The sequence below is a fragment of the Poecilia reticulata genome, chromosome 15 (genome assembly GCF_904066995.2).
Source record: "Poecilia reticulata chromosome 15, P_reticulata-male-v2, whole genome shotgun sequence".
In the NCBI taxonomy this organism is placed as follows: domain Eukaryota; kingdom Metazoa; phylum Chordata; class Actinopteri; order Cyprinodontiformes; family Poeciliidae; genus Poecilia; species Poecilia reticulata.
In genome coordinates this window covers 13,935,295-13,960,729 of record NC_088844.1, presented here as the reverse complement: position 1 = coordinate 13,960,729, position 25,435 = coordinate 13,935,295, and the positions used below count along the sequence as shown (strand labels likewise).

At 38.1% G+C, this 25,435-nt stretch overlaps 2 protein-coding genes and 1 long non-coding RNA gene across 6 annotated transcripts in view; 1 reads left to right on the top strand and 2 right to left on the bottom strand.

Annotated features, from left to right (window-relative positions):
• LOC103476782 (SH3 and PX domain-containing protein 2A-like) overlaps positions 1-25,435 on the top strand; it is a 65,493-nt gene that overhangs the window by 1,056 nt on the left and 39,002 nt on the right. For 2 of the 4 annotated variants that reach the window (XM_081616104.1, XM_081616105.1), the window contains exons 2-6: positions 11,854-11,934; positions 17,402-17,477; positions 18,521-18,597; positions 19,268-19,359; positions 24,840-24,871. In XM_081616104.1, coding sequence (XP_081472230.1) covers positions 11,854-11,934; positions 17,402-17,477; positions 18,521-18,597; positions 19,268-19,359; positions 24,840-24,871 — 358 coding nt within the window. Of the gene's footprint in view, positions 1-11,853; positions 11,935-12,429; positions 12,543-17,401; positions 17,478-18,520; positions 18,598-19,267; positions 19,360-24,665; positions 24,751-24,839; positions 24,872-25,435 lie in introns of those variants that run through there. The other 2 variants (XM_008429357.2, XM_008429358.3) reach the window with 2 other exon arrangements.
• Positions 670-3,875, bottom strand: LOC103476783 (N-acetyllactosaminide beta-1,3-N-acetylglucosaminyltransferase 3-like). Its single transcript, XM_081616106.1, has 2 exons — positions 3,669-3,875; positions 670-2,513 (listed from the first exon to the last, which is right to left on the bottom strand). Exons 1-2 carry the CDS (start codon positions 3,674-3,676, stop codon positions 1,319-1,321), a joined length of 1,203 nt encoding a protein of 400 aa, XP_081472232.1. The 5' UTR covers positions 3,677-3,875; the 3' UTR covers positions 670-1,318.
• On the bottom strand, positions 12,525-22,364 carry LOC103476781 (uncharacterized). Its single transcript, XR_535550.3, has 3 exons — positions 22,273-22,364; positions 19,266-19,367; positions 12,525-12,621 (listed from the first exon to the last, which is right to left on the bottom strand). It is a non-coding gene; the product is annotated as an uncharacterized LOC103476781 (long non-coding RNA).

Genomic DNA, 25,435 nt, shown 5'->3' with positions numbered 1-25,435 from the left:
TTATTTACTGTGTAAATGTGATCAAAACCTCGTTCCGACACAGATGCTGTAGGTACATTGTGCAAGCGTGAGGCAAATGCAACACAAACCTGGCTGCTTGGTTGCCATATTGGCACATCATTTTTGTAAAGCATGAAATGCTATGCAACTTTCAAAAGCAGTTGAAATTTTTGTTCAGTCAATAATTTACTATAATGTATACTCATACACCTCAGAAAGCTCATAGTTGTGCTATCATTTGTACTGATGTTATGTCATCCTCCTGTCACATTGTGTTTTGCAGATACTTTAATGGTGCTCTCCTTGCCCAGCCTATCAGTTGTCTTTGTAGATTTGCAGTTGTTCTTCTCAGTTTTTTCTCCAGTTCGTGAGATTGAACTGTGGTCCATCAAGTATTTGAAGCTTGGAATATTGTTTTATAACCTAAACCTGCTTTAAACCTCTTAACAAAGTTATCCTAGATCAAGGATCAAGTTATCCTTGATCATCATGATGTTTTTAATTCAGTGAAAAACTCTTGAGACCTGATAGCTAAACTAATATTAAATCATACACAGGTGCACTTTATTCATTAACTTATGTGACTTCAGAAGGAATTGGTAGAAGTTATAGTAGTAAAGAACATTTAATATCTTTCATTTGATTTCAAAAAAATACTTAAATGCCAAATTAAATTTACCAGAAACATTTATTATCTCAACACATGTAACCCTAACCCCCATAAAAACAGGTTCCATGAGAATTAACAGGTAACATTTCTTTTACAATTAGACTATGAGTTACATTGACTAATTATTGTAACATTCCAACAGGAGGGAAAGAGGTGAAACAATAATAAAAAAATTAGAGAATTTCATAAACAACATTGCATAGCAGTTTTATTAAGTTACATATTGATATTACTAAAAAAAACCTACAGCATAGCTCACAGATTATTATGTTGTGTTCACTTGCATTCAGAAATCTGATGCTCATTTAAACACAAGTTCACATGGCATATGTTTAGATTTCAGTGTTTGAGTGTTGTTATTTTTTACTGTGTTTTTTTTCTGTAATTTACTAATCAAATCTAGTATAAAAGCATTAAAATCCCTGCCCAACAAGTGATATGGTATAGCTGCAAAAATAAGTTTATTAGTATCGGCAGCTAGCTTACTTACTAAATAACTACTGCAAGTATCTAACTCTATCACTATGGTCAAAAATAACGGGCTATAATGTGTTACTACCTGCCTAACTAACCAGTTACTTAAATAATTTTTTTGACCCAGGTCTTGTTCAGACGGTTCATTTGAGTTTATTTCGGCTCAACTGTTTTTCATGTTTTATCACTACATGGGAGTTTTGGGTTGCGTACTTCTTGCCACAAGAAATATAGATCACTGGGCGAGAATTTGTGAAGCAAAATTAAATCCTTGAGGTAACAGGGGTCATATTTATCAACTTGTCTGGAGGGAATGTGCCATTGTAGTGTTTTCACACCAATGTGAGAGGCAGGTTTAAGTTTCAGTGCAGCCAAACACATTCCCATGTAAACATCATCAATAGGAAGAATTTGGACCATCGCAGATATTTTGTAAATGACCAAAGCTGTATAGCCTGACAGAAGGTATCCCCCACCTCCACAGTAGTGTGGATAAACCGTTTTTTCGTACACCTGTGACGGAACAAAGTACTTACTCTGTGGGTTTCTTTTAGGAATCCCTCCTTTCAACAGATCGCCAGTAAAAAGGTGCTTATGTCCATTATTGTCTTTAAGACTTTGAAGGTATTCCACCATGTTGTCAGTGTGAGCAAAAACATCATCATCACCATTCAGTAGAAATCGAGCCTGTGGACAACGTCTGTCCATCCACTCAAGGAAGAGTATCTGCTTCAAAGTGAGGTTGAAAAAGGATTCCTTAAAATCCCATTGCAGGATGTCATTGTAATGTTGGTGCTCCCACATGACAAGTTTGTTCAATTTCTCCTTCTCGAAACCTGAACCGTCAGTTCCCACAATAAAGATTCTTCGAATCACCTTTCCCTTATATGACCTCTCTGCAGCCCAGGTCTTGCGCAGGACCTCTCTCCGCTCATAGTTCTTTGGGGAACTTTTAATAACGAGCAAAAGAAAGATGTCTTCAGGCTCATCATCTCCTCCACATTTGTCAGGAAGGTCCAGAATTATGGGGAAACTACGACAGTGACGATAGTAAAGAAAGTCTTGAATCATAGGGGAAAAGGAATCAAAGCCAGAGACGTTTTCAAACATTGTGTTTCGTTCACATCTTAGTGTTAGGTTTTGTGACACCCTTTCCAATTGCCAATTTGACGATGGGGACGTTTTGTGTGAGGCGTTGCGATCTTCTTTTAAATATGCAGGTCTCTGGTCTTGGTTGTGCTGGTCGTATGCTGATCGTGTTCGTGATTGAGGTGTTGAGATGTTTTGTGGCTCATTGAAATAAAGAAGTACCAGAAGGGTCCCCAGCAATAATAAAGTTATGGCACAGGCGTCAATCAGTCTGAAAATGCTGAAGTCAAAGAAACATAAAGAAATACAGCTTAGAATGACAACTTGTCTACATCCTGTGTAAGTACTTCCATTACATTGTTTCTTCTGCCTTGTTTTATAGTGGGATTTAGGAACAGATTCTCTCCTAATAGATGCTTTGTACACAGTCGACCTAACACTGTCACTTTAAACCAATAAGCGATCCGTGCAATGGGAATTTACATTAATATGCTTGTAAAAAAGGTTTGGGTGACTTTTAGCCTATTGACTAGATTTGAAGAAAAGTTTGGCTACTGACTGTACTTCTAATGACTTAAAGCACAAAAATAAAGAGCAAGTAATACGTAAATCAACACACACACACCTCTAAACACATGTATAAACAAACCCCAGCCCATTTAAAAAATCTTAAGGGAAGATTAATGTATCATAGTTGTAATGATTTGCTCATTTCACAGTCTAAGGAGAAAGGACAACATGACTCAGCAACGACTCAGTTCAAATGGAAGCACAGAGACTATGATATGATATGATTATAAGCAAGATGTAAGTTTTAAGACAGGCTGCATTGCTAAGTGAATAGGAAGATCTCTATAATGTCACTGGATTACATTTTTGTGGTCTTAATGCTAAGAAAACAGAATAATTCTGGATTTTGTTAGGATTAAGGCTAACAAACAACAAAAGGCTTAAAGTAAGGTTTGCAGATTGTGCTCTCATTAAGAGAGTAGGTGAAAACCAACTGTTCTGCTTTTGCAGGTGAAAAAAACTATTAAAATACAGATCTTTTATACAGTTTTATAGTCATACTTTACGTTTTTAGTTTTGTCAGAAAGTAATGTCGTGATGACATTTAGGATCAAATAACTTATTTCATAATGAATACCAAGTCAACATTTCAAAAAGGTTTTTTGCCTTTTTATTTTCATCTAAAGATGAAATCAATAACTGTTTTTTACTTTCAAACATAGTTTTAATTAAAGATGGAGAAGAAAAATAAAAACCTATAAAGAGAAGAGAAAACATGACTAGAAATATGAGACTTGCCTCCTGATCTGAACTTCTAACCTCAAAGAGGACGCGTATCCAGTTATGAATACTTTACAAAACATTCAAACTAACACAAAAACTAAGCACAGCCCATAAATGTGGAAACAGATTTCGCTATAATTACCTGACCATGTTGGTAGATGGTGAGTGCCTGATGAAATGACGACTTTATCCCATAAAGCAGAAAGAAATAACTCTTCCCTGTTTCAGCCACAGTTTGAAGATTCTCACAAAACCTGCTTGTGGCACTGACAAGTTCTTATAATAGTTCATCTCCTGCCAACATATCATTAAACTGGTAGAGCAGGAATGATGGGGTCAAATGATGAGAAGTGTAAAAACAATGACACATCCCATCATTTCACTATCATAAGTGATCATCTTAGCATACAAGTATGATTCAAGTGTCTATGATGGGTAAGGCCATTCATAGCATAAAGTTCTGCTTCAACCAAGTTTGAAAACTGATGCATAAGTTAATTACAATGGTAGGACGCTGAATAAGTTCCTAATTACTTTCTGTTTTGTCCTCTTACAATAGAAGTGTCTGCATTGTAGTTGTTTGTGTTGTTTGTGTTCTCATTTGGCTTTACAAATCAAATAGTTTACAGTTAACCTCATAGCTCAAGAATTCAATGAGAATGTCGAACTCAGTAATCCCATGATGATCTTACGTTACAAAAAATTCCACAGATCACGTTTGTACCCACTAACAGGATAGTAAAATATAATGTAACCTTTTCCATGTAAGATCTTGTTTTAGGATTGATTTTTGTGTGTGTTTTATTTATTTTTTTAAATCCATCAGTTTAGTAAATTAAAAAAAGAAGACAAAGGATGGATGGACCATTCTTAAAGCTCAGAGATGATTTTGTATGAAGTCTTGTTATCCTGGTGGTGATGTTGCCTGGGGGCTTCAACCTCTGGATGGGGTCTCCCATGGTAAATTGGCTTCAGGGAAGAGATTAGACAAAGGCTGATTCAAAAATTTAAGTTGGGTTTAGACTCTACAAAATGTGTGTGTGCGTGTGTGTGGTGCACCTGGTGGTCAAGACTTAGCTTCTTGGGGCTGAATCAAGAAGCTCAAACTATATAAAGCCTCTACCAAGTGGTACCACCACCTGCAGGGTCTGACATTGAGGTCAGGTTTTAAATTTAGTTTTTTCCTGTAATCTGTGTCGTTTTCTAACTAAATATGTTGAGTGTTTATAAAGATATGGAAACAGTTTTAGTGTTCTAGAAAAAATGATACTGAAATAGCTTGTATTTCTGTCTGTTAAAGCTAAATAGTTACAGTCTACTGTTGTTATGTTACTGCTTAAAGTAGTTCAACACAGTGAACCCCGAGAATGTCTCCGTTGGGATTTGAAAAATCAATGTGTCCGTCAGGTCCAATTGAAGTGATTAACCTGAGAGTTTAAATCAATCCCATCATCCATCTCCTGCTGAGAATTCCTCCCCTAGGCTGCTAAACATAGGGCAGAGACTTGCTCTCAGGGGGGATAAAGCCGGATGGAAGGTTTGACTGGGAAATCCCCTTGAAGAAGGAGGAGGGCAAAGACAAAAACATCTCATCATATATGAGCTAAGCATTTGGAAATGCATGTCCGGTTTGACAGAGGAAAGAAGGAGCTCTTTGTTTTTGTCTCCACTGGTAAATTGTCACTTCCTTCCAGGAACATGTGGCACAGGAGATGCAAAATGGCAGTGGCGATGTACGTAGAAATCTTATTTACAAACGTTTAGGTTTAGTTCAGCAGAAAGAAATAACTCTTCCCTGTTTCAGCCACACTTTGCAAACAGCTTTTGTTTTGATCCAAATTAATCAAACAAAGCACATTTGAGATTTTAAGGTTTTGTCTTGATGTAGCTTCAGTCATCCTCCCACTATTCGGCCAGGCTGCTTGTCTCTCAATAGAGTTCTAATAGAAAACTTACTTTGGTCTCAGTCCTTGCGTGATAAAATGTTTACAGAACAAAAACTGCATTTCCAACTTGATGCACAACAGCTTGAGGCCACATGTAAAAGAGCTAACTTCTGAACAGTGGTGGAGAAAGTACTCAAAAAATTTACTTAAGTAAAAGTACAAATACACAGACAAAAATGTACTCAAGTAAAAGTAAAACTACCACATTAACATTTGTACTTAAGTAAAAATAAAAAAGTACTGGGTTTTAAAAATACTTAAGTATTAAAAGTAAAAGTACTTGCTGAATGGATTAATTGCTAATATCATTAAGTGAACCGATCGTATTTAATTTTAATACATTAGAAATGTGCCATTTTAATGAACAATGCCTCATGAAGCATGTTTTTATTGTGTTTACTCTGTAACATAGTTTAGATTTAGATATGTGATTCTATGCATCATAATTTCAGGGATGGAAACATCTTGTCTCCTGTCCTAACATAACATGAACTTCACTTTTTTTGCCAGTAGTGGCATTTATTTTTATAGAAATCCAACAGAAAGGGGATGGAAAGAAGGTGGGTGGGGGAGGACAGGCAACCGAGGGGCCACGTAGCAGTTGTAGTCAAGACCACCTACGCAAGACCAAGTCAAGACCAGCAACCCGCGCTACTTGACACAAAAAATTAAGTTTTACCTATCAAAATTGCTTCTCAAATTGATCTGAAAGATCCACATTCCCATAAAAAACCTAGATATTAAATACTTAGAGCTGAAATAAATTTAATCAGAAAAGATCCGCCCAGAAAAATCAGATCGTCCCTGAATATCATACTACTGAATTATTGTGTGGTGTTGTTGACTGAGGTGTTGTTGACACCTCAGGTGTTGTTGACACCTCAGTCAACAACACCTCAGTCAACAACACCTCAGTCAACAACACCACACAATAATTCAGCGCCTGAGTGACAAACTTTTTTTCATCGCAGATGCAACATGTCTCTGTACAGCTAGCTTTGCTAGCAACACGTCCACGGAGCTAACCTTTCTTTAAGCTTTCCTTCCAAGTGACGCTAAAAGTTGGACGAAGTCCCCACCGTCTGTGAAAGCGAAGCGCTGCTGATTTCACATGTCGCCATATCAATTTATGCAGCGCTATTATATTACTGACGATTAGACAGACATCGCCTCCCGCTCAGAGGAACCACTGCGCATGTCTCAGAGCCGCGTGCGAGTAAAAGTGGAGGCGATGGGCGACAACAGACACGTAAGTCACGTTATTGCTTGGCTTTTACGGCGCCACCTTAAGTCCCTGAACTTCACGTTTTAATAATAATAATAATAATAATAATAATAATAATAATAATAATAATAAATTTTATTTCAAAGGCGCCTTTCTGGCAATCAAGGACACCGTACAAGAGTAAAAAGTAGTGACAGAAACAAATAAAATATAACAATTAAAAATAGATAGAAATAAATAAAACAAAACAATGTATCTATATAAAATCTTTGTAAAATCAGGCAAACCAATTGTGTCATGTGGAAAAGGCAGATCTAAAAAGGTGTGTTTTGAGTTCGGTTTTAAAATTTGATAATGGCCTTATGTTTCTAAGGTATGGTGGTAATGAGTTCCATAGTTGGGAAGCAAAGCGACTGAAAGCTCTGCTCCCCATGGTGGTGAAACGGGCAGAGGGGACAGTGAAATGGATAGAGGAGGATGATCTGAGGGAGCGAGAGAGAATGGCAATATGAATAAGATTTGAAAGATATGGTGGGGAGAGATTGTAAAGGGCCTTGAAAGTGTACAGAAGAATTTTGTATTCTATGCGGAACTTGGTGGGCAGCCAATGGAGTCTTTGCAGGACAGGAGTGATGTGGTGCATGGATGGGGTTTTGGTAATGATATGGGCAGCTGAATTCTGGACCAATTGGAGCTTATGAAGAGATTTCTGGGTGAGACCAAACAGAAGGGAGTTGCAATAGTCAAGGCGTGATGTCACAAGACAGTGAACAAGAATGGCAGTGGAATGGGGAGTAAGGGAGGGGCGAAGGCGATTGATGTTGCGTAGGTGAAAATAAGCCGAGCGGGTAATGTTATTAATGTGAGACTGGAAAGACAGGGTTCTGTCAAGGATGACACCCAGACTCTTTACCTGAGGGGAGGGATAAACGGGACAGTTATCAATTACAAGACTGAAGCTTTTGATTTTGGCCAGAGTAGATTTAGTACCAATGAGAAGAACCTCTGTTTTATCACTGTTAAGCTTAAGCAGATTTGAGGAGAACCAGGATTTTATTTCAGTCAAGCAGTCAGTAAGAGAAGACGGTGGGAGGTTGGAGGCGGGCTTACTGGAAACATAGAACTGGGTGTCATCTGCATAACAGTGGAAATCAACGTCATGCTTACGAAAAATATTGCCCAGGGAAAGGAGATAAATAATGAAGAGGAGGGGCCCTAAGACAGATCCCTGTGGAACTCCTGATGTGACAGGGGAAGGCTGGGAAGAGAAGGTTTTGATCCGAATGAACTGAGTGTGGCCAGAAAGATATGATTTAAACCAGTTTAGAGGTGTCTGTGTGATACCAATAGAGGAAAGTCTGTTGAGTAGGGTGGTATGGCAGATAGTGTCAAACGCTGCACTCAAATCAAGTAGGATGAGAATGGACAGCAGCCGGAGTCAGCTGCCATAAGGAGGTCATTAGTGATTTTTATGAGAGCTGTTTCTGTACTGTGGAGGAGACGAAAACCAGACTGAAACAGTTCATACAGGTTATTGTTGGATAAATAAGTGTGAAGTTGGGATGCTACTATCTTCTCAAGAATTTTGGAGATGAAAGGCAAGTTGGAGATAGGACGGAAATTATTCAGATTATGGTGATCAGCACCAGGTTTTTTTAAGATAGGGGTTATGGCAGCAATTTTAAATGATGCAGGAACTGTTCCAGTGGAGAGAGAGGAGTGAATAATGGCAGAGATAAGAGGGAGTATGGATGGGGCACAGGCTTTAACCAGGACTGTGGGAAGAGGGTCAAGCAGACAGGTGGACGACTTGGATTTGTGTATAAGGGTTGTAATTTTTGATGTTGTTGGGAGCTGGAAGGAAGAGAAGGAGTGGGCTGGAGGAGAAAGTTCAAGAGTAGGACAGGGGGATGTAACGAGTAATGCAACACTTTTGTAGAAATGTAGTGAAGTAGAAAGTACAGATACTTACTGTAAAATGTAGTGGAGTAAAAGTAGAAAGTATCCATTATTAAATCTACTTAAGTAAAGTACAGATACACTAAAATTGTACTTAAGTACAGTAACGAAGTATTTGTACTTCGTTACTTCCCACCACTGCTTCTGAAACACTATGACTGTAAGTAGAGTATTTCATTGATCCTATGTGCATTGCTAGGGGAGATAAAGCCGTGAGGCAAAGGTTGAAAAAATGTTTTTTATTGTCATGTTATGCTTTTTGTATTTAATATTAAGCCCCTCTGTTGGTCTAGTGGTTTATCCAGTTAATATACAACCCAACTTTGATATTTTGCTAAGTTAATCATGTAATACTGGACATCTTATCAAGTTGAAATATAATTGAAAAATGTATTCATTTCAGGAATGTCATTGAAAAAGTAAAACCTGCTCATTCTTATTACAGTTGACAATTATGGTTTGCTGCTAAAAACTCCTAAAAACTTGTTTCTAGAAAAACAATTTTCAGCTTTTGAATTGAATTATTGAAATAAATGTTCTGCTAAATGAGATTGGCTTTGAAAAGAACAAAGTTACCAAATCTATCATGCAGACTTGGCAAACAGACAGAGACCATCAAGTTTCTGAGAGGTATGAAGAAATGTGGTTAATAGGTTAACCACACATGGTTAATAGGTTAATTTGTGCCAATAACACTATCACGGCACTGATGATCGACACGCACGCATGCACACACATTTGTGAGGTAAAAATAAAGATAATTATATGTAAAAGTTCTTGCTTTGTAAAATATTATTATTTAGCAGTCAGACTTAGGATTCAGTGTGTGGTTCACAAAAAAATGTTTTCCTGACAGTCACAGTTGGTAAGAAATCATGTAATACTGGACATCTGATCAAGTTGAAATATCATTGAAAAATGTATTCATTTCAGGAATGTCATTGAAAAAGTAAAACATGCTCATTTTTATTACAGTTGACAATTATGGTTTGCTGCTAAAAACTCCTAAAAACTTGTTCCTAGGAAAACAATTTTCAGCTTTTGAATTGAATTATTAAAATAAATGTTCTGTTAAATGAGATTGGCTTTGAAAAGAGCAAAGTTACCAAATCTATCATGCAGACTTGGCAAACAGACAGAGATCATCAAGTTCCTGAAAGGTATGAGGAAATGTGGTTAATAGGTTTACCACACATAGTTAATAGGTTAATTTGTGCCAATAATACTATCACGGCACACACACGCACGCACGCACGCACGCACGCACGCACGCACGCACACACACACACACATTTGTGAGGTAAAAATAAAGATAATAATTATATGTAAAAGTTCTTGCTTTGTAAAATATTATTTAGCAGTCAGACGTAGGACTCAGTGTGTGGTTCACAAAAATTTTTTTTCCTGACAGTCACAGTTGGTAAGAAACAAAGATTCCCATTAAATTCCATAGAAAATGAATGCGGGTCATTTTGGACCCACTCACGGAAGAATGGGGTAGTGATATAAAACATGCTATTTCTTAAAATGTGTAAACGGTAAATAAAAAATTTGAATTGCATGTTATCAATAACAGGGCTGCACAGTGGCGCAGTTGGTAGCAAGAAGTTGGTAGCCTTGCAGCAAGAAGGTTCTGGGTTCGATTCCCGGCCCGGGTCTTTCTGCTTGGAGTCTGCATGTTCTCCCTGTGCATTCATGGGTTTTCTCCGGGTACTCCGGTTTCCTCCCACAGTCCAAAAACATGACTGTCAGGTTAATTGGCCTCTCCAAATTCTACCTAGATGTGTGTGTGCATGGTTATTTGTCCTGTGTGTCTCTGTGTTGCCCTGCGACAGACTGGCGACCTGTCCAGGGTGAAACCCGCCTCTCGCCCGGAACGTCGGCTAAAGATAGGCACCAGCAACCCTCCCGACCCCACTAAGAGACAAGGGTGTAAGAAAATGGATGGATATCAATAACATGTTTCTTGAGGAATATCTGGAATATGAAGTGATGAAAACTTTTCATTACAAAGATATTGCAAAAAGATGCAATATCTCACCGGGAAAAATTTTTTCTACCCAAATGGACCCGGTGAGGGTTAATAATCTGTATTAATAACCAATATACATAAAGAGATTAAAAAGTTTTTTTTAAAAAATAAAACCTTTTTTTAATGCATAAAGCATATCACTATTACACAGAGTATTTTATATTTGGACATTCACATAATGTACTATGAAGTAAAAGAATTCACAATTCGCCTTTTTTAGTTTCATAATAGTGTCTTAATATTTCATCACAACTTCCCTAAACTATTCATCCATTAGTACTGAAGCCTGGCCAGTTCATGTCACCATATTTAAAGGTTTCAGGTACTTTGAAACACGGAACCTTTCAACACTATTGCTCGAGGGAAATTTCCCAAAATACATTGTGCAGATCACTGACATGCAGCACAAACAAGGAGGCCCACAAATCTATCATTTACATCTTGATCTCCTCTGATCATGCCGCTGCGGTGTTTTTACGCTTTCTGCTGCTTGGTACCTGTTTGCCAACTTGTCTGACAAGTAATACGTGATAAGTGGCGGATGTAACCGGTAGAGATTTTACATGTGGCATAATTTTAAGATGGCATGATATTGACTCTGATTTTGTATTTTTTTTGGATTGAGATTTACTTCGTTTAATGCATTAGTTTCTAACATTATCTCCACATTCCCCACTTCCACAGCAGCATCCATGTTTGAGATGACTAGTCATATTTCTTCACTGTTTTACACTTTTTTACTAAGACTTTAATCAGTTAAGTAGCCAACTTTACTTTCTGTTATCACACATCAGGTTCTTTTAGCATAAGCTACAGCATAAGCTGTAGTTGATTTTATTAGTCACTTATTTGTGGACACAGTCACTGTTTTTAGAAGCTTTTGATACAATGGGAATGATCTTTAACAGTGGCCATTATAAAGCCAGCTATTTAGGTATATTGTAAACAGTTATAAATCCCCCATTCTCAGCACTGAGTTAATACTTGAAATCTGTTGTTTACTTGTTGATTCCCTTGTAGCTTTTTGAAGTGTGATTAAAAAAAGAGAGATTTAATTTGTTTCTCTAAGAACCTTTGAAGTTAAGTCAGGGGGAATAAAGTTGTGCCTTGTGTCCTTTGTGAAGTGTTCCTAACCAAGCTTTTTTGTCTACTCTGTCTTCTGCAGGTCTATCTTATCAAAGTAACTTACTCTGACTCCAGTTCCCATGTCATCTACCGAAGATATAGCAAGTTTTTTGACCTGCAGGTAAGTCACGCTTGCAAAAAAAAAAAAAAAAAAAGTATTTCACAGCTTTAATTCTCATTTTCATATAATACTTCTCAAGGTTTCATATTTTTTGTTTAGGGTTGCCTCATCTGGTGTTGCTAATTATACTCAATAAAGTCTGTGTGACCTTAAGGCCCCTGCTTTCTGCTCAGCTGATGCAGATGCTTTGCTTTTGTGACAGACCTATTTTAGGATGACTGCTTAGAACCAAGAAAAGGCGGGAAATCCAGACAGCAGATGGAGGAAAAAGCACGACCTCTGTCAGAATGCATAACACGACAAAGTCTCCACAAAAAGTCAAGCAAAAGTCCTCCAGAGCTGTAATATCTGAAATGCTTAAGTTAACGCATGATACAGCTTGTTTGTTGGAAAGATGATGCATTTAAACTTCAATGAGGTCTACATTGAAGTTTAAATGTAAGAGAGGTTTAAATCTAGAAAAACACATCATTCCTGCATGTCTCTGGCTTCTGTCTGATAACCCCTTCTTCCAGACTGAATTCCAGAGCGCCGTGACTCCGATGGGCTCGCAGGAAACCTTTTGTTCTCCGGTCCCTTAGCAATAGTCTGGAAAATTCAGCTGCTCGGTGAGACTACAACAGAGGATCCCTCCTGTCTGCGTAATCATTAGTCACGTCTGTGGTTTCCTGGTGTAGGTGTGTTCGTCTGTCGAAGAACAACAAATAAGTGGCTGTCATTACAAAATGACTGACATAGTCAAAAAAACAAACAAACTGTAATTTTCTGCAGAGAAAATGCAAACAAGACACCCAGCTGGTAGTAAACTATAATCAATCGGAAGAACAGGATATTTCCGTCTGACAAGACATCCAGTTGCTCATTAATCCTTTTTTGCAGTGTTGTCCAAAATGCAACAAATAATCTTTTGCATGTGCAAAGGAAATGTTTTATGACCTGCAAGTTTGACGTAAGCGGGACTGAACTGGTCAGTTCGTCAAGCTTGAGGGCTTTCCACATGGGGAGTGTGCATGCTGGCCTGGTTTCCTTTTGGACAGAGACCTTTTCTAAAAACCCTTAGTCGTCATTATTTTTAGAAGAAATTGGAACAGGATCAGCTTTATTCTGTCTGCGTTGCGATTTGTCTGACCTGCATCCTACTAACAACTTAGGTTTAAAAAAAAAAAAGTTATTTACATAAAGGCAATGGAAGTATGTTTGTGTTTCATCTTTCAAAACACAAGAAAGTGCACTTAAGGAAAACAGAAAATATGTACATCAAAATGATTACAGCAAAATTATGGTTTCACATAAAAAGAAGGAACAGAAAGAAGTCATAAAATATTTAATCAAATCAAATATATGTCTACAAATTATTAAGAAATAAATTCTACTCTTGCTGTCAAAGCTATTGCATTTAAAGGGAAGACTGCAACAGTAATGTTGCCATTAAAGCAACCAGCAATTTCTGCACATCTCAGGTTTTCATGGAGTTGGTTCCAGAGCTGAGGAGCATACATAGTGAATATTAACTCTTCATCTTTAGTCCTTGTCCTAGAAAAACTGAGGAGACTTGTGTGTAATAAGCTGATGTGGTCTACACAGTTTAAACTTGAAGAGAGATTCTGGCATTCATGTAAGTCTTCCTGTGCCTATTAACCAGTAGGATGATTTTAAAACATTATATAGTCTGACGTAAAGACTTTTATGGTTTTGATAAGGGACGTTTTTGACAGTAACATTGTGGATTAACCACTGCTGCATCTATTTTTGTATCTATTTTATTTAAAATTTTTCTTCTTGATGAAGACTAGTCAAGAAACCATTACAAAAAATTAAAAACAATGCATTGACCTTTATTTCTTTTTTGAAAGGAAATGTTTAAGTCTGGAATTGTTGATTTAATATTTGACTTTATGTGACTGGTCTAAGTTAGGTCCACAAGTAAAACAATGTTTGCATTTCTGGGCCCAAAAATTGTCATCTGTATTAAGATGAAATGTACAGGTACATGATGTGAACTTGCTGTTGCTGTTGCAAGTTTACATGATGTTGTCTTGAAACCCGCTCATGGTGGCAGCAAGTGGCAGTTTCTCTGTTACATCGGGTCTGATTTATTCTTTTTGTAGACTTTTGTTCGTCATTGTTTTGACTGAAGCCTTGCGCATTTGGACAATTATTCTTTCTGCTTTGGATGCTGTGCAATCATCAAGATTTTTGCTCTTACCTTTTTTCTTTCTGACAGTTGCTGTGAAGCGTAAGCGTAAAAATTACCAGTGCTTTTTTTTGTTTTGTTTTTACAATTGGGAGTACCTGATTAGCATAAGCTCAGATAGTACCAAACTATGACTCCAAATCCCAGGAGAGTTGGAAAGGAGGCTTCATGAATGTGGAGCAGGACCAAAGAGCAGGGAGATACAAGGTTGAAGTTCAAATAGACTCTTCATCAATCATAACGGGCGAGGATCACAACCCCGATTCCAATATCATTCTGTCCGTCTTCTAACCGTACGACCAGACAGAGGTTTAAATTGGGGCAGCAAAAGCAAGTAATGTAGATTAGCAGTTCTTGCCAATAGCTGACAGTCTTGTCCATGTTACTGGATATTGAGCTGTTGGCTTATCATGACAATTATAAAACTGTGTCACACAGCAAAAGTCTTTAGCAAGCCTGACTGCTGCCGAAGATCCTTTCCACCACCATTCTCAGTGACACTTTGAAGATATTTCCACATAACATTTAATTTCCCTTTGGGATAAAGGATATTTGAATTGAATTGACTCCAGCAGAGGTAAAGCTGCTAAACATATGAGTAGAATGATTTGTGTGACACGGTAGAGTTTTTCTTCCATTAAAAATTTTATTCTCTCAAAGCAAATCTGAGAGTTTAAAAAAAAACAAAAACAAAAAAAACAAAACTCTTTTACGACTGTCCTTTCTGAAGAAAACAACTATCAAGTAGGTGCCAAATAACAACCCAGAGATGGAATTGGATCGTTTTCCCACTGTAGCATTCCTCCGTACTCCCCCTGTCCCAGATTCCTCTCAGAGCACTTCTTTGTCTGCTGAAGTTTTCAGTCTCTCTTTGTTTCAGCTGCTCTCGTTCTCACAGCTTAGTAAAACTGCTTAACATGTCAACAGTTATTATTTCAGACAACCTGCTTTGCTTTCTCCTGTTTCTGGAATTTTGTGTAGTAATTATGCGCTGCCACTTTCAGGAGAACTCACCCCGTTTTTAAGGGAGCAGCCTAAGAGGTGTCATATTTTGCACCTGTTAAGCATAGACATTTTCATTGGGGAGACATTGCCAGTTAATACACACATATTTTATGACACACAGTGGACCATATAAGTGTGCCAACCTCTTTTGAAAAGCCAGATTTTTAGTGATGGAAAAAAATGAGACCTTAATTGTGACATATAACCTGAAGATTTCAATAAAGAAAACTAACAAAAAAAACAAGCAAATCTTTAAGAATTACTCTTGGAAAATTTTGCTCCATATCTCAATTTTGACTGCCTTCGGGAAATAAGAGGACATTTTAACAGGAAAACTGAAGACTTTTCAGAGCCACTGCCTGTGGTCGTGTATTCCCAAAATGAATAATAAATAAAATGTAAGCTATGTAATGTTGTCATTCTAAGTTGTTGACGTTAAATCATAAAATCTGTGGGCTCAGGAGACTGTCGAGGATGATTTCATCCTCATTTCTGAACAGGAACACATCATGTGAACTTTCCTGACTTACGCGGGTGTTTAGCTACATTCAAGTGTGAAGCTGAGTGTGCAACTTTCCTGTTGAGAAAAAAACAATGAAGTTGCCAATATACTGTTATAACATGAAGTTTGAACCCTTTCTGTAAAACTCTGTTATTTATCTTGTATATTACAGAAAGACAGGGTGGGTTTTTTATGCATTTGTCAGCTTTTGCCCTTCTTAGTTCTTGGAGCAAAAAGATTCAGTCTTGGTAGCTTGTCCGCATGTGTGGTTAACCAATGCTTTTCTTTATGCCTTGCCCTCTGCTTTACCCTAAACAAAGTGATGACTATCATTTTTTACACAACCCAAAGCCTCCTAGCTGCACGGTTCAGAGGAGGAAATGCTGTGCCCTGCAAGTAATTTTGACATTTAGCAAAGACAGTGGAGTTGACCAGGGAAACAAAGAACCGCAACATGGGAAACCAAACCACCCCTTTGAGGAAAAGTCTTACAAACAACTCCTACAGACCCAGACAGGCTGGGTCCAACTTTACCGGCCAACTGGATTCTGTTTGTCCACCTGGTTCTTTTTTGAATCAGTTTATAGTGAAACTAGTCTTAAGGTCTCCTCCTCCTTGGAACTCAGTGTGATTCAGTATGACACCCACACTCTGTGCTGTTAGAGGGAGCACATCTGGAACAGGGCAAGGCAAAGACGTCTTAGCCAGGACTACATCTGGATTTCAGGTCTACTGTTACTACAGATGGTCTCTCATGTGTATTTATGAAATTATTAAAGTTTGTTGCCAGAAAACTAGAAACACTTCTCTGCTGTTTCCTGCACTCAGCAGAACATGTGCATCCACCGCACAAAGGTTGGGGGGGTAGATACGCATTCTCTGTGTTGTGGAAAAAAAAAAAATGATAAGAGAATTTTCCTCCTTGCATACATCTCCTGGATTTCACTTTGAAAAACTTTCCTGCCATATAATCCAAGTCTACAGTCCAAGGTCATAAACAGATGCCTGGACATTCTCCTTTTGGATTTCCTGTCACAAATCAGAATTCATGGGTCCATGAATTACGGCAATCTAGGCCCTGAAGCAGCAAAAGCAGATCTACACTGTAACACCTTCACCATCTTATTTAACTGTTGGTTATGATGGTCTGTTTTGGAAATTGTGTGTTAGTCTTATCACAGGACGCACATCCCAAAAAAGGCCCATCGAATATTTTCCCCAAAGTCCCGGGTATCATCAACATGCCATAAGATTGGTTTTTGTGTTTTTTTTGGTCAGAAGTGGTTTTTGCCTTTGAAAGCATTTTGACATCCAAATTTGTTAGGTAATATGAAAAGTTTGACAGAAGTAAACACAGAACAACAAAATTTAAGAGACAATTGCTTTTCACAGCACTGCATGTGTTTATTCCTGACCTAAGGATATGCACAAGCTTCCAACTTTGTCCCTAATCTGGTATTAGCATTCAAAATCCCGTCTGAGAACAGAAACAACTGCACCAGTCTGTTTTGCTGACATTTTTTGTCAATTACAATTTAATATTTTTGTTGTTTGCTTCTTATGTGTAAGCTGTTTACACTTTATGTCTGTCTGTTGTATAAAAGCCCAGTTTTCTATCTTTAGTACCTTTTTCCCTAGTCAACAAGGGCAAATTAACCTTACCATGTAAAAGTGAAGTGAAGCTAGTTAATTCAATAGCTGGTTTGGCTGGTTTTATGAGAGTGTGAAACATTTTTGTAACCACAGACGTGATTGTACTCTTGCAGATGCGAATCCTTGACAAATTCCCGATTGAGGCAGGGCAGAAGGATCCCAAGAAGAGAATCATTCCTTTTTTACCAGGTAATAAATGTTGCACGCAATAAACCAAGGCAATTAATGACCAACCATATACACACCCTGTTGAATTAATTGGATCTCTTTCACACCTCAGCGGAGCAACAGGCTCATCAAGTCAGTACCATTGATTCAGTGATTTCATGCACATGGAGTCAAGTGTAGTGTGCAAACTTTTAAGTAAACCGTAGTCTAAACGGTTTACTAAAGGCAACTAGTGATAAATTCAGTTGTAATTTTATTTTTTTTATTTTTTTAGCTTTATCATTTTACATTTTAAAAACATACTTTTTGAAAAGAGAGAAGTTTTCTGAGATCTTTGGCAGCAGTCCAGGCATCCTTCATCAAAGGTGTGTGCTCGTCTTAGTGCCGTTTTGTTTCCGTCATAAGCTGGCACAGTGGCTTATAGGCTATAAATAGGGCATGGGAGTTATTACAATAAACAATAAAGCTTCTTTTTTATTCTTCTTATACAACATTGTGATTTTCAGATCATCTGGATCATTTGTTTTTATATAGTGTAAACCATAATCATCAACGTCAACACAAAACATTCTTGAAAACTGTCACTATCAGTTAAACAAATCTACATCATTTATCAAATTCTGACTATTTCCATTCAGAACGGCTGTTTGTTGGCCCTCAGCTGTGCCCACCACACTGCGTTGTTTTATCAACTACCATGCTGTAGCCAGGCCAAATCAATTTGTGGCTGGCCATGTCAGTAGGAGGTTAGCAGAGAAGGATTTGTCTAATCTGATAAAGTTGTTGTGGGCCGGAGCGGAGGAGAGTCGTGAAGAGATCCTTTGTTAGATAAGTCTCGCAGCTCAGGCTTGGTCCGTGTTGTTTTGGTCACACTGGAGGAACAACATGGCCTGAGCTGTGTTTCTGCAAGGGAACTGTTTGGTCAAATTTATCTTTTAGATTCTGCTGGAGGTCATCAGCCCCCGGATGAGTGTAGCAAAGAGGGGGGCTCTGTTTTCACTGATAAAATGTATACCTCATTTTTTGTTTTGAAATCTCACAACTTTTGCTCTGTTTTTGTTCAGGTAAAGTCTTGTTTCGTCGCAGTCACATTAGAGATGTAGCTGTCAAAAGGCTGAAGCATCTGGATAACTACTGCAAAGTAAGAATCGCATAAAACATTTTATTTCTTTAATTTGCTTACTGCACACACCAAACAGCGTTTGGGAAACACGCAAACGCTTGCCAACGTATCTTCAGTGCAGGCCTCAGCTTGTCTTTTTTTTTTTATCTCCCCCGCCACCAGCCTGAACAGGAAAGCAGCTTCTCTATCTGCAGTGGTCGTATCCTGTCAGCAGTGTTAGTAGGACTCCTATGAAAGAAACATGGAAAACTGGGGCATGCACGGGGTTAGGAGGAATAAATCAGCAGTTGTGGAGAAAAGTACAATAATCAGCTCAGACCGGTTCCTCTTATAGCTGTTCATCAATAAGAATGCAGGGCAGGAGGGTTGCCAAAAGTGTCAGCTTTTACGACTTTTTGAAAGTTATTGTAAAACCATCAAGTTGGTTAACAAGCTTTGACTGAAACTCGGTCAAACTGAGATGTTTGCGTCATTTGGTCTTTGCCTCCTGTCTTGAGCCAAAGCTGTCTTTTTTCCATCCGTTCCATACCATCTGCATTTCCGTCTGGTCTTTTCATCTGTCTCAGTTTGCAGATACTAGCTTACTTCAGTTTCGGTTGAGCAGCTTCACCAGAAATGTCACAAGTCATGAATGCACATGGATGACTACTCATAATTAAATACACACGGATGCTATGTTTACCCACAGGCTTTGATGAAACTTCCTTCTTCCATTTCGGAAAGCGAGGAGGTCCTTAAGTTCTTTGAAACCCGACCAGAGGACCTCAACCCTCCCACAGAGTGAGTCACTGGAAATACATAAAAACAAAAAATAACAGCTTTTTTTTTTTACCATAACCTCCATCTCAAAAGAATTCATTCACTCTTGAACCTTTTCACCTGGTGTTTTTATTACAAACGCAAACTGTGACTGCATTTTCAATTGTATTTTATGTGACAGACCAACACAAAGTAAAGGACATGTGAGCTGGACAGGAAAATGATGCACGCTTTACAATTTTCTTTGAAGTGTAGTGTGGATATGTATTCCGCCTCTTTTTACTTTGACACATTTCAAAGTACTTTGACTGCAAGATTTCCTAAATAAAATTCAGAACATCCAACAACTTTAGAAATCACTTTATTAGTAGAGTCCAGCTGTGGGAAATTTTATCTCAGGCCTGTAAGTGTGGTCGATAATGTGTGGCGTTAGGTTGCCACAGTACTTAAACCTAAACGCATCATCTCAAAGGTGAAACCTTCTGGTGGCAGTGTCATGCTGTGGGGACATTATTTTGCATCAGGGACAATGAATCTGGTCAGGGCTTAATACAGCGCAATACTGCAAGGAAACCTTTTAGAGGCAGCAAACTTTTAGCAGAGGTTTATCTTCTTGCTGAGGACAATGATGGATAACACGTTTTTTTTCTAAGAACAATTGAAATCCTGTACCATTTTTGTTCTACTTCAGATTTACGTCTAAAATTCATTGAAGTTTGAACAAGTGAATGGTTTTGCAAAGCACTTTAAGAGACCAAGCATTGTCTGTTGGGCTGTAAATATCATGTCTGAGTGTGTTCGTCTGGTTCTGCAGCCGGGAATGTTTTTTATTTGCGTTGACCCCATTTTGATCCTCCGGCTTCATTTTGTATGAAATGATGGATTGATTCTGGTCCAGAGTCACCGTGTTTTATTAATAATGATGTCACGGGGGTGACATATGATACCAGAACAAATGAAGAGAGATCAGCGGTGTCATACGATTCAGCCAACTCAGGTCTCAGGGCAGATAAAGGCCTCAGTCAGGTTGTTAGTCATGCTTAGTTCAAAGTCAAAGAGTGGGAGCAATTACAGTACAGACTGACTGCAGGATTTCTGTTCTTTTGTGCATGGGTTTGTCTTTCAAACTTAACTTCAGATGAATTTAGGACATGTATTAGGGATTGTATTGACTGAAAATGAGACTTCTCAGCCACAACCAGGCCCACGACCTCTAACCTCGACTAGCCATGCATGTTAATCCCACTTCAAAGTGGGAGCCTCCTGCAGTCTCTGAGACAGTCCAGCCCACCTTAAGCTGAGAGGCGCAAAAGTCATACCACCCATACACTCCAATTACTCATGCTGGAGCTCTACCACGTAAAATGACTACTCATAAGAATGACATATAAAAATCTGTTTGTGATTCTGCGGGCATGCCCCCTGTAAGGTGCAATTCAACATAGTGATTTATAAGCATGCTTTACAAATCAGTGAAAATGTCAGATAACAGCTAGTTTTTCCAGTTGCACCTTGCAGGGTTAACACTGTCAAAACAAGTCATAAAAATCATGTTGACTTTAATCCTATTAGTGTATTGGATTCACAATTCATAGGCAAATAAACCCACCAGCTTCAGTACATGTGTGCTATTCTTGTTGGATTCTGCCACCTAATGTTCAATGGACAAACACACATAATTCATGAGAAGTTGTTTTGATACCCATCTAACACCAGAGGGAGCAGCTGAACAAGCAAGAAAAGCAAGAGTAATCTTGGCATTAACTGAAATAAATATAGCATACTTATTGTGGTATGAAGCACACCTGGCATTTTTTATCAAATCTATGGTAACATTACTAATAAGGGGGACAAAAAAAAGAAATAAATTATTACATTTTAACTTTGCCAAAATATGCTTTGATATGACAGTCTGATCTCAGCTTCCAAATTTTATTTTGTTATTGATAAATAGTCTATAACAGTATAAAAGGCGATTGTGGATGGAGTTCTGTTGCTTTAAGTCTTACGAAGAGTTGTTGGTGAAAATGACTCTGCAGCTAAATTAGCATAATAATACCAGATTATTTAAAAATATTTAATAGTGGCATTTATTTAATATTTGAATGTGTTTGCAGGGAAATTGTAAGATGAATAAATAAAAATAACTGAATGATGGGTCAAACTGAGTGATTCTCCCTCACAGCCTGTATGACATATTAAAAGTGTGAAAAGGTTCGAGACAATTATATTGGCCTCATGGTTTTTACATCACAGACACATGGCATTTTAACCGGGCCGTGTAAACGCTTTAGATCCAATGTATGAAGCAAATGGTAGAGGCTGTCTCCAGTGCCTAGGTCAATGTTCCGGGAAATGACCACAAGGTCCTTCAAATATTTAGGACTTGGTATTTAAAGGTTAAAAGATAAAATGCCAAATTGGTCTATATTTTAACTTGTAACAATCTTAGTATGCAACTAAGCTCTGCATGCATTTTTAGTGAACTATTTTACTATGATATTAACCATATATTTCTTTTCAGATTATGTACAAATAACTCAGCTTAAGCATTTATTTTGTTTTGCAACAGTTCTGTCTGGTTTAATATTCCTCATCCAATCAAAACGTTTCATGCAAGGCCAGACTTTTTAGCACACATATAATCTAATTCCTTAGATTATTTGCACTTCCCTAGTAACTGAACCGAATGATAAATTAGCCCCCCCACATAAAAAACAACTAAAATAATTGTAAAACTCAGGACGTTTGTTTGTTCAAGTAAAACTTGAGTGACGTTTTAGTCTTTTCATTTGCAACTCCTAGCTTAATTTGGCAGCGATGTTTCAGCGCTGACATCAGTGTCTGCCCATGGCCAAGATTTGCTTCAACTGTTGGCAACTTATTCCTGAGTTTACTGGGATTGTGTGTGTGTTTTTGTAGCAGTGCCATTACCTCCTCACACAAAACCCCTCCATCGCACGTTCTCTCTGTGCACATAGTTGCTCTGCTTTATCATCGTGATTTGCAGTTCAATGATGTCGACCTGTTGGCCACAGAGATTAGAGGTTACTCCTGCAGAGGCAAATCTGAGGTCACGCCTGGGCGTCTCTGTATCATTGTCATGTAGCTGGACAGATACATAGTTGCTGTAAAAAAATAAAAATATGAGAGGAGGGCTAACATCTCACACATTCCTTTCTAGCAGGGCCACCTATGAAGAGTTAGCTGCAGGCTTGTACAAACATAAGGTTTCTCAATACGCAAGAAGGGTTTGGACTTAGATACTGACATATACACAGTGGAAACAAGTCTCTGCTGTGCTGGTTTGCGCTCAAAACGGGCACAAAGTCTTAAAGAGTTCAAAGAAACTTTTCTCCTAAGTCCTAACGGTTAGAATTAGGAAGAAAATGCACAGAGCCTGAGTTGTGTGCTCAGTCTCCTCCTGGGAGGAATATTTAACTCCACCTCTGAGCTTGTGCTGAGGGTCAGACGTAAGCAGAACAGGTCAGGCATTTACTTCATCCTCAGCTTTTTTCCTCCAAAGCCTCAGTTTTACCTCCACCCAAAAAACACACAATGCATTTCTGATTTCCTTCCTCCATGTAAAAATTACAACTGCGTGGCAGTGCAGCCACAGTGTTATTGAGTGGCATGAATAGTATTATATAAGGCGCATCATTTAAATCTGAACAATATTTGCATATTTTGTTTTGTATTAAGTTTCTGGATTTTGTTTGAAACAAACATTGCACATTTGAGTTTGAAGTTGCACTGTTTTCTTTTTCTACATTCTCTTCATGAATCTTGTTCCTGATATTTTGTTTACACAAGTGTTTAATTTGTGTATCTATTGTAGAAGTATCAAATTTACTCACAGATCTGAAAACAGTGAAGTCTGGGAAAAATTGTATAAAGTAAAATTTATTTTATAGCTTGAATAACCCCCCCCCCCCCCTTTACTTATTTGTTCAGATTTGCAAATTATCCTCTAAAACGTTTTCAAAACTTTACAGTGATCAAACTGTTTTAATCTGAAAGGCAAACTTTGAGTCAGCAGCAACTCCATTTAGAAGACTGTTATTGCAGCTTGTTAGTCCTTAGTCTAGTGTGTTTACAAGATTGGAGAAGTACAAGCATATCATTTCTGATCACCATGTCCCTGGTCGGAGGCTAGTGACCAGCCAATTTATCAGTGTTAGAGATGGGTCTTTATATGACCCATCTCTATATAAAAATATATAAAAACCCTACAGATAGATTTTTTAAGCCACATCAGAAGTGTAGTATCATCATCTGGCATTAGTAAAGTTTCTTTGTTAACTGAAGATGATAAGCGTGCCACTATGCTGGCAAATGTTAGACAAGTTTTATCCAACCATGTGCTCATATCCTTGACTGGCCTTGGCTCCGGTCCTGCTGCTGGCCTCTCCAGAGAGCCAGGTGTCTGTTTCCATCTGTGTCAAACCTCAGCTTCTCATCACTCTCCTCTCTGCTGCCCAGTTCACTAAATGAGGAAGTGCAGTCATCCTAAACTTCTGAAAATGATCTTGTGGTTTGAAATATTTACCTGTTCCCACCTCATGATCCACCCCCATTTGTGTTTATGCAGTTTAGGGGATGAGGAGCGATCACTCAAACTGAGTGGACAGCACCTTAATGAGGAACTAATTTATGCATTTGTCATGTAGTCATTTTGTGTTTCTGACTAATTTTAGTAATTGCAAAATAATTGCTGTATAACTCCTCTGGTACAGCTGGAGAATAAATGACAGACATCAAAAATGATCTCTTCTGAATAAGCTAATGCACAAGCAAAGCAAGAAAATACACTTTCCATATTTGATTTAACGGGTGCAACATTTAGAAAGAAACTTAAGAATTATTAAGTACAGAACTGTATTTAACCAATCAAGGTTTAAAATATTTACTTAAAAAAATCTAATAGAGACTTTTCTGTCAATGCATTTGCTATTTCTAGTCACACACTGATATTTAGAATAAGCATAGTGAGTGGAAATTTGCTCCTTTGACTGTAGTAGGTTAAAGAACAGAACAGGTTCTCTCACACTAATGATCTGAGTTTAGCCACAGTCTGAACTCAAGAAAGAAGCCTTTCACATCAGAGCATGAATGGGACTTCACAGGGAGATATGACACTGTTATCCGGTCAATAAATGCCGTTCTGTTAAAACTAGGCAGCTGCATGGCGCTGGCATCTAATATTAGAGCCGATATAATTCATTTACACACGGTATGCTGGCTGAAGTTTTGCTTTGGCTCCGTTTTTGGGATCATTACTGTACGACTCACCCATTTCTGTCCCACCCGGACTCCCTCCCTTTGGTCGTGGGTCAAGTTCTGCATGCATTCTCCATGAGGGCTTGGCTGATAGTTGTGTGCCAACTGCACTCGGATGGTCTGCATTAAGAGGTTCAGATGTAACCGGTTACCAGATTGATCCAGTTCGATCAATGTCCACTCCCTCTGATCATGGTACTCTGGTGTTGTTTCTTTTTCAGAGACTGTGGAGGATCTGGAAAACGGAAATCAGGTGAGAACGTCTCTGAGCCTTTGCCATTAATGTTTGATAGACTCTTTGCTTTGCATCTATTGATAGTCTGGCATTAAGGTCATGTTGTAGAGCTAAATTAAACATATTTTGCACAAAAACTTGCTTAATCATAAATTAAGTGCTGTTCTTCAGATTACAATTCACATACTGCATATGTAATACTCTATGGTCTTCTTGGCAAAATGCACAAGAGGGATTGTTAAAGAGCCGCATCAGTAGGAAGCCTTTGCTGTGCATAAACCTAAATGTAAACGAGTCTTTAATCAAAACCCAGTGCTTTGGTCAGATTAGCCTAACTGCAACAAACACTCTGGTTGTGCCATAAAAAATCATTGTAGAATCTGATTTAAAAAAAACAAACAACAAAAACATAAGACTATAGATGGAAGCATGGCGGAAGATCTATGAGCCTGTAGGCCTTTTCTGCAATAAAAGCCTTGCCATCTTTACCTTGGTTCAGCTCTGTTTACCAAAGTAATTGTCTACAATAAGTTAAATTAAATAGCTAATTATTATTTTTTAAGATTCACTGTTGAAAAAAAT